General features: G+C 33.4%; 1 protein-coding gene across 1 annotated transcript in view; it reads left to right on the forward strand.

The window, feature by feature from the left end:
• The window catches only part of PLCB1 (phospholipase C beta 1), an 821,547-nt gene that overhangs the window by 671,868 nt on the left and 139,588 nt on the right, over positions 1–10,091 (forward strand). The window contains exons 20-22 of the mRNA XM_044659490.1: positions 2,753–2,917; positions 6,860–6,959; positions 7,579–7,683. Of these exons, the coding sequence (XP_044515425.1) occupies positions 2,753–2,917; positions 6,860–6,959; positions 7,579–7,683 (370 nt within the window). The remainder of the gene's footprint in view (positions 1–2,752; positions 2,918–6,859; positions 6,960–7,578; positions 7,684–10,091) is intronic.

Genomic DNA, 10,091 nt, shown 5'->3' on the forward strand with positions numbered 1-10,091 from the left:
ATGCATCAATACATTTCTAATATTTGTGTTTATAAAATAAGAAATTTGAATTTATTCTTATATTCACCTTGGTTCTTGACTTACCCACATTCATACAAGTTTTATACTAGTGTTACATGTTAGTATTTATTCCCTGAATATATGACAGAAAAGTGAATAATTTTCTAAGGATTTTAGAATAGTTTTCATTTAATTCTGCTTATTCAAATAGTACAGAGTTTTTCCATTTCCTAATAAACAGAAGTATAAAATTTCTAGATAGGGATTAAAAAAATTTTCACCAGAGAGTAGTTACAAAATGATTTTTAAAAATTTCTGTACCATTAAGCCTGAGTTAAAAAAAGAGATTGCACATACAAATGTTCCCAAATTATATTCATTCTGGAATATTTTTTGGGATTCTAAAAATATTTATTCAACATTTTTTTTTAATTTTAGGTTCCAAATTCTCTCCTTTAATCCTGTGCCTATCACCAACCACACTCACTATTAAGGCAAAAATATGTCAGTTATAGATGAAAAATCATACAAAAACATACTTCCTTATTAGCCATATTGCAACAAAATAAAAGCCAGAAAAATAAAGTGAAAGAACTATACTTGAATATACACTGAATTCATCAGATTTTTCCCTAGAGATTTTTCATCATGGGTCTTTTGGAGTTGTTTTGGACCATTGTCCTGGTTTCAAGATCATTAATCTTGGATTAATCTTGCATAGATCAGAGTAACTAAATCTTTCTCAGCTGATTATCACTACAATATAACCATTACTGTGTACAATGATCTCCTAGTTCTGCTCATTTCACTTTGCCTCTTTTCTTATAGGTCTTCCTAGTTTTTCTGCAACAATGCCCCTTGTTATTTCTTATACCAAACTAGTACCCCATCACAATCATATGCCACAACTTGTTCAGCCATTCCCTAATTAATGGGCATACCTTCAGTTTCCAATTATTTGACGTGATGCTATAAGTATTTTTTGTACATAAGTCCTTTTCTTTTTTGTTTGATCTCTTTGGGATAGGACCTTGTAATGGTATTGCTGGTCAAAGGAAATATACGGTTTCTTAATCCTTTGGATGTTTTTTTCCAAATTATTTCCCAGAATGATTGGCACAGTTCATAGCCCCACTAAGAGTTTATTAGTGTACCTATTTTCCCTCATCCATTAGGATGACGTTTTTAATTTAAGTACATTACATTTCTAGTTGTTTTGATGACAAAAGAAAAGAACAGATGAATCAACCCATAATGAAGTAGAGGTCATTATCATGGTTCCATATCTACTACTCTGGTATAATTGGCCAGAAAGCTATGTCATGTCCAGACTTAAGTGACATGAAATTTTTATGAGATGGCTTATAATGACTCAAGTAAATTAGGGATATGCTGTTATGGTATGTGTTACAGTTAGGATTCCTTTCTCAGACCAGATGTGAGCTTGCCTTGCTATTCTCAGGCCAACTAAAAGGACAGTCCAGGAACAGGGAAAACAAACAAACAAAACCACTTTAAGATCTGGGCTTAAGTGGATCAAATGAAAGCTAGTCAAAACTTTATGCTTTTGCATTCTATTCTTGTCTTATACTCTCTTCTTCTTGATAATTTTATTGTTGTACTAAAATACTTTTAGAGAACTAAAGGCTATAAACAAAAAAATAGATTTGGGACACCACTCAGTCCTGGGAATGAAAAGAATTGTTTACAAAAAAATTATTTCAGAAGACCAGAATTGAAATATGCTATCCATGACAGAATAATAATGGACTTAGAGTACAAAATGAAGCATATATACTATCTCTATGGAAACTGATGGGATATTTTGCTTGAATATACATAGTTATTATAAGGAGATTGTTTTTCTTTTTTAATGGATTGTAGGTAGGAAAAAGAAAAAATAGATTTCTGTTTGTGTTTAATAAAGAGGTTACAAAAGGCAATGTTACTGATATGAAATGTTGCATACACTTTCAGATGAGGTCATTGTAATATTGGGTTTTTTTCAGGTGTTTTAATTTGTTATAAAAGATCCCTCAAGGAGCAGGAGAAATCTGTAAATGTTCTTAATATAAAAACTCACTATATTAATAATTTTTAAATATTAATTAACTTTAGACATTACACACAAATACTAAATGTATTCTATACATAGGACTCTAAGACTTACTAGTTATGAATTTGTTAAGGTCTTGTCCTTAGAACTATTATTATATCATAAGATATTATTTCAAAAGTTGAGGTATGATTTATATGACTTGAGATTTCAAACATGGTTATGAAACGCTAACTTCTATCAAGTTGAACTTCTTTCTTAAAAGAAAAAAGATTATGAGATTAAGTATGGAATCTAAATTCATTAGTTCCTTGTTTTCTCTGTTGTAGAAACTAATTCTTAGTCTTTATAAAGACAACTTTCCAAATGTATGATTGATGTTGAAAATAATTTTGGACTGACACAAGGTAATTCATAGTTGAAGCTACAGTAGCAATGACTAGTTCTCAACTTCCTTTCCTCTTTTTTGAAAATACACATGCAATTCTTATGTAATTTACTCATACACAATTATCTGACTTCAAGTCTTGTTCAACATTAATGCTTGTCCCAAACCTTGCATCAATTTGGTTTGAGGAAAAATAATCATTTCATGGAATTTCTCAACTTTTGGGTGTTACCTTTCAATATCCAGAACTTTATGGGACACCTATATCTTGTCACTAAACAAACACAATATCTTTTTTTTCCTCCTAGATCATTTCAGGTCAATTTCTTTCTGATAAAAAAGTTGGGACTTATGTAGAAATTGATATGTTTGGCTTACCAGTGGACACCAGGAGAAAAGCTTTGAAAACCAAGACTTCTCAAGGGAATGCTGTGAATCCAGTCTGGGAAGAAGAACCTATAGTGTTTAAGAAGGTTGGTTTAACTTTGTTTTTGTTTGTTTGTTTTGCCAGGAAAATAGCTCCCTGAGCATTTTAGTAGGAGCACAATGAATAAAAAACCTTTTAAAAGTACATTGGTTCCTATCCTGTAACTAGTTCTTCAAAGTATCTACAAAAAAAAAATATTTTAATCTGAGGGAGAATGTAGTGTTCTGATTAATTGGCTAATCATAGGAAACATTATTTTCAGATCAATGTATGTTTATTTTGTGATATAAGACAAGCATTTATTAAGTGCCTATAGTGTTCCAGGCACTGTTCTAAGCACTTTACAGGTAATTATCTTATTTGAACCACACAACAACATTAGGTGCTGTTGTGAACCCTATTTTACCGATGTGGAAACTGAGATAGAATGAAGTAAGATGACTTTGCAAAAGGTTATATATCTGAAATTTAATTTGAACTCAGGTCTTCCCAATTCAGAACCAATACTCTTTGCATTATGCCACCACCAGCACAATATACTAACATATTTTTTTTTTTTACCCTTGTACTTCGGTGTATTGTCTCATAGGTGGAAGATTGGTAAGGGTGGGCAATGGGGGTCAAGTGACCTGCCCAGGGTCACACAGCTGGGAAGTGGCTGAGGCCAGGTTTGAACCCAGGACCTCCCATCTCTAGGCCTGACTCTCACTCCATTGAGCTACCCAGCTGCCCCATATTTTTTTTTATTTCGAAATATAGAGGTGGAAATTATGGGAAAAGAGAATTCATGGGGAAAGGTAGCTTGGCCTCGTGGAAAAAGCATTGAGGAAAATTTGAGCTCAAGCTCTATCTCCGACACAGATGAGTTGTATGTCCATGGGCAACTATGTCTAGTTATAAATTACAGATGAACAGATTTGAATGAGGAAAAGGAGTTTCCCTGTGCTGATAAAATTACAGTTTCTGAGCAAAAGTAAAAATAAGGTTCCTAGAAGAGGTTAGCATGGCCTTTTTAAAAGGAGGTTAATTAAAATCAAAACCTTAGAGCCTATTAATTATATTAATAGTTCACTTTTATATAATACTTTAGATTTGAATATATTATCTCATTGATCCTTACATCAACCCTATGAGGTAGATGTAATTGTTATCTTCATTTTATTGATGAGGAAACTGAGGCTGAGATAGGAATGATTTGCATAGGTTCACATTACTAGTAAGGGGAGCAAGTCTTAATCACATCTAATTTGATTGACTTATGCTTTGACAGATGCAGTATGCCAAATGTGACTAGATTCTTCATTCTGTATTATTGGCCAAATAGCATTTCAAAAGGCTTTTTAAAGCCTTTTTTAAGCCTCAAAGGCTCAGTTCCACTAAACCCAGTGAAGATTTTATTTTAATGTGCTTATATTGTATAATCATAGGTTAAATCTGTAAAAAGATAAACAAATTAATTTCTGCTTATCTGACCCATTTCCCCATGAGCCCAAAACATCTATAAGAGTTATTGCTTTGGGGACAAAATTCCCTGACACAGTTCCTTAAGAGTTTGTTAAAGAACTCTTTCTACTCTGCTAATCACCTCAAAGTCATCAAATTAACTCTGAAAATCACATCTGACAGGTTTTGCTATCATTTCTAAACAGAAGCAATGTCTTGTCAATGATTCAACAAGAAGACATCTTCTCCCATCCATCCTCCTCTATATTCACATGTCTACCACTATATATCTACCAGACCTACATCACTTTTCACCTGGACTACTACAATAGCCCCCCTTATCAATAGCCTCACTTTAATTATCTCTTTTCTACGGTCCATCCTCCTCAAAGCTGCTAAAATCCTATTCCTAAAATATAAGCCTGATTGCCTCACTCACCTCTTTAATGAATTCCACTGACTCCTTATAAAATCTAGGATCAAATACAGATTCCTCTATATCAGTGATTCCCAAAGTGGGTGCCCCTGGTGGATACTGCAGAGATCCAGGGAGGCGGTGATGGCCACAGGTGCATTTGAGGGCAGTGAATAACTGTAAGGGGGCGGTGATAGTATGTGACTGGGGAAGCTAAGTAATATTTTTTTCTGGAAAGGGGGCGGTAGGCCAAAAAAGTTTGGGAACCACTGATCTATATGGTATTTAGACTTCCTTATTACCCACTTTTTCCATTTTCATACATTAATCCCTTTCACACATTCTTCATTCCAGCCAAACTTGATGTCTTACAGATCCTTATTTACATTAATTATATCTCTTTTGTCTACACCTTTGTATAGGCTGCCCCCTTCATTGATTCCTGTAGTACTCTTCTTCCTGACTTCCATCTTTTAGACTTTTGTAAGTTTCAAAATTAATATCCAATATATTCTAAGTATTATATTTAATAAGATTTATTAATAATAACGAACATAAAAAAGGTAGAGCAAAAAGCCACCTTCCTCAGCCCCACATGCGGGAGGGAAAAAAAAAGGAAGAGGAAGTGCTTACAGCAAACTATATACAAAACATGACCATGCAACATGGTGTAGAGATCAAAAGGAATTCTGGGAAAAGTAGTTCAAAAGGTTTCAAGATTTTCTAACTCTACACTTTGTAGTTTCCAATAAAACTTAACTCATATATCATGTCCTACATGATGCCTGCTTCCACTAGCTGCTCGTGATCCCTGTTCCAAATTACTTTGTATTAATTTGGTATATACTTATTTTGTGTGTGTATATATATATATGTATATGTATATATGTATGTGTGTATGTATACATGCTACACATGTCTACCTATACAGAATATAATTCACTTGAGGTCAAGGACTATTCCATTTCTGCCTTTGAAATACTAGTGCCTACCACAATGTCTGGCATAGAGCAGTCATTAATAAATACATTTTGATTAATTGATTCATTTTAGAGATGTTAAAATTAGCATTGTTGGCTTAAACATGTCTGCCCTTAGACTTTTCTATGCTGTGGACTGTATTTCTCTAATTAATGGAAGTCAGGATGAGTATTCTAAAGACCGTCGCAGAAAAAGAAAAAACGAAAGATTCCCATGAGAACCAGATAAAACAAAACAGCGCAGTGGGGTTCTCCCACCCACATCCCCAATACCAGCAACTCATTCATTTAAATTTCAGCTTGTCATAATATTTCCCCAGAAAACATATTCTCAGTTCCAACTCACTGTAAAACAACTGATTAGAATAGGGAAAATGTTTGACAGGTTTCATCTGCACTAATGTGCCCTTTCTGATCATTGAGGAGACTTCTGGAAGAAGAAGCAATAAATAAGGCAGAGTCAACATTGCTTCTGATCTTATTATATCTGCTTATCTGTCCCTAAACTCTGCAACCTTAAGGCAATTGGACTAAGGCTAAACTCACACTTATTTAGTCCCAATATTATTCACTGAATAGGTTGAAAGATTACTCTCATGCAATTCCCAATTATAATGATAGCCTCCATAGTTGTTTGAGCATTGTCAGACATATGGCTGATTTCCAGCATGTTGAAGGGTACACTGTGTGGCAGAAATTGAGTTGTATTTAGAATCAGAATATCTTGGTTCCAGTCTCAGCTTTGCCACTTACTACCTATGTGATCTCAGACAAGTCATTTCATATCTCTGGGCTTCAGGTTCTTTTTCTTTAAAGTCAGGCAATTGGATGATTGTCTCAGAAAACATTAAACTCTATTTTATGATGAGTTCATCTACCTAAAACACTCTAAATGAAATATCTAACTGGAAAACAATGATCCATCATTAATAATAAATCATCTTGTGCTTCTACACACATCTCCATGTTTTCTCACATACCATCAATGTAAATTGTAAAATCCTTACTCTATACAATTAACTTCTTCCTCCCGTTTTTTTCCTTCTTTTTCATCGGTTGAACATTCGAATTGAACAATGACATGCTCTAACTTTTTAAGATGGAATTGATGCTCAATGTTGTAACTTACCTGTATCCAAAATGTCCTTAGGTGGTCCTGCCTTCTCTGGCATGCCTAAGGATAGCAGCATATGAAGAAGGAGGCAAATTTATTGGTCACCGGATATTGCCTGTACAAGCAATACGACCAGGTAAAATTACTGTAATAAAAAACTTTAATTCAGAGGAGAAATTCAATAGTATATTATTTTGTCATTTTTTAAAATACTTAAAAAATTTTCCTATTAAAAATGGATCCCTATATCTTTGTAATTTTATTAGGTAGCTTAGTGCTATAGTTAAGAAATTCATTTTATTTGGAGATTTTTCATAATTTTCACATGAAAAATTATAATTAGAAAGAATTTGGAGAATGGTAAGAAAAAATATAATTCTATTCAATACCAAATGATTTATATTAGTGAGAAGGAATCATTCAATTTCAATCAACCTATAAACAATTAAGGATTTATTTGTTTTGTGACTCTATGCTGTATGTTAGGGATGCAATGAAAAGAAAAAAAGTATTGGTTCCAAGGTAGAAGGTGGACTTTCTAATGAGGAAGACAACTCTTAAGTAACTTGGGCATCTAGAAGATATATGCAGAATAGAAGAAGATAATCTGAAGAGAAAAAAACAGAAAGCATCAGTAGCCAGGGACCAGGAAGGTTTATCAGAGAATGTTATAAACATCATATCATGTTTGCATATTAGAACAAATAAATGCACAGAGAGTGAATTTGAAATACTCTCTCTATTTCATTTTCTAGGTTATCACTACATTTGTCTGAGGAATGAAAGAAATCAGCCCTTGATGCTTCCAGCAGTTTTTGTATACATAGAGGTTAAAGACTATGTGCCAGATACATATGCAGGTAAACAACTTTATCACTGAACCCAGGACTTAATTTATGATGATGCCTCAGTTCTAAGCATCCAAAACTTACTAACTTTACTTTAGCTAATAGGATTTTGAACCATTCACTTAAGATGGCTTCTACATGACATACTACTATAGACCCTAAATGTAGATGAGGTAACAGTTATTTGGGGTGGATTAAGTCCTTACAAGCTTCACATCATTGTTGCTTCATACCCTGCTATACTATCAGTAGCAATCACCTTAGTGGGAGAATCATGAAGGTACCTCACTTGGCTCTTTAAGAATTACCACAACTCAGTGGACCAGCATAGATTGAGCAAAGGAACTGTGCGATACCAACAGTGCTTTGGTAAGGGATTTAGAGGAAAATTGGTGACAAGTGCTGGGGCTCCTCAAGTGCTTCCAGCTTGAAAATGGCAATGAATAAAATAATAGGGATGTTTCAACAGGAAAAATATCTATAAGGTTGTCACTAATTTGGATATGAATTTAAGGATTCCCTTCTCTGTTGTAGTTGACTAGATCCTCTAAGTAACTGAAATGATTCCACAATATTTGAATTGTTTTTTTCTAGCTGCTAATAGTATTTTCCCCTTAGCTTGTAAATAACTGAAATAAGTAATGCAAAAAGCTTTCAGGAAATTGAGATTCTTAGTATAATAGCATGATTGTCTATATATGTTATATATACATATATAATTGAACATTTTTCTCTAGATAATACATTTTTGGTATGGTAATCAGATACTGCATTTTGTTTCTATGAAGTTATTTAAAGAGACTACATGTCATAGTAGATAAAGAACCAGTCTTGAAACCTGGAAAACCTGGGTTCAAGTATGTGATGTTGGGCTACTCACTTAATACGTCAGTGTCCTAAGCAAATTTCTTAGTTATAATTTGTAGAGAAATTTCTGATTTTACTTGGCAAAAGAATCTTCTGATCAGGAACTCTCTACAGGGATGAAATCACAAGTACAATCAAAAGCACATGAGATTGTCTAATGTAGCACAAAAATCAAAACTTGTTGTAGAATGTTAGAACTTCAAGGAACTCCAAAAATATTTTATAAATAAAAAAATTCAGGTCCAACAAGGATAAATGACTTTGAGTCACTTTTATTTATCTTTGATCAAAGTTTTGAAAAAGATTCATCATGGCCAAATCCAATCCAAAAACTTTATATATGGATCCATTTAGAAGAGGGAAATTGAATGCTTAGACCCTTTCCCTATTGATAGGAGAATTGACCTTCAGAGATTATACATTTCATTTGATCAATGCCAAGTCAGTTACTATATTAAACATCTAAGTGTAGGTATATATATATTACATGTAGCCATATGGAAAAAAATGACTTTTTAAAGTTACTAAAATCAGATGGTTCCATTCTAATCTTATAATGATGTAAAAAATATGAACCCAAATTTTATACCTCAAAATTTTATGTTCAAACAGATATTATATTATCAAAATAAGGGACCTTTTCCCTTCTTTTGAAAAAACATATTGGTGAATATTAAAGTTTTCTAGCATTTTAAATGAGAAATACAAAATATTTTCTTTTAAATTTATGAATAGGAAAATAACATTTTATACAACAGTAAAAACTTAATAAATAAAATTTAAAAGTCACATCAGTTCTAAATAAGACAGGTAGAGGGGGAAGTTAGAGAGGAAGAAAAATAAGAGGAGAAAGCATAAAATTAAGAAGAGAAGATTCAGTACTTCACTGGAAAGGAGATCAGGAGACAAGAATTCTTCTCCTTCCCCTTAGGCTAACTAAGAGAACCAGCTTCAGAGTTAGTCATAACTACCAGGTTTCAAGTGCCAACTCTGACCCATATTGATAGTATGACTGCCAAATGACTCAGGGAAGGGGTCTTCAGGGTTCTAGACAGATAAGGCTATAAATCTCCTTATGGGATGTCCCCAACCCTGATTAAATCAAAGTTCTGGACCAAAAATGTATGACTTTCTTTGCATGTAATTTATTTCCTAAATGTAGGTACTCTTTCTGCAGTGCTGATTTCAAGTACTTCCCCTCTTATTGAAAGATTCAGTGAATGTTTGTGAAAAGAAAGAGACAGACACAGACACAGAGAAGGAGGGGAGAGGGAAGGAAGGAACAAAGGAAGGAATGAAAGAAGAATCTAACACCTAATTACCATCCTTCTGGTGAAATTCTTCAAATTTAGGCTGTTAATTTGAAAACAATCCCTCTCTTTTGAGTACAGAGATCTACTCAAAATATTTCCAACTATAATCATAATCTTTAAGAATGTGATTACCTCCACACCACACCATTAAAATAAGACTAGAAATTTAGTGGGATGTGTTTCAGGTGTACAATTTAGTGTGTGTGTGTGTGTGTGTGTGTGTGTGTGTGTGTGTGTGTG

The sequence above is a fragment of the Gracilinanus agilis genome, chromosome 2 (genome assembly GCF_016433145.1).
Source record: "Gracilinanus agilis isolate LMUSP501 chromosome 2, AgileGrace, whole genome shotgun sequence".
NCBI lineage: Eukaryota > Metazoa > Chordata > Mammalia > Didelphimorphia > Didelphidae > Gracilinanus > Gracilinanus agilis.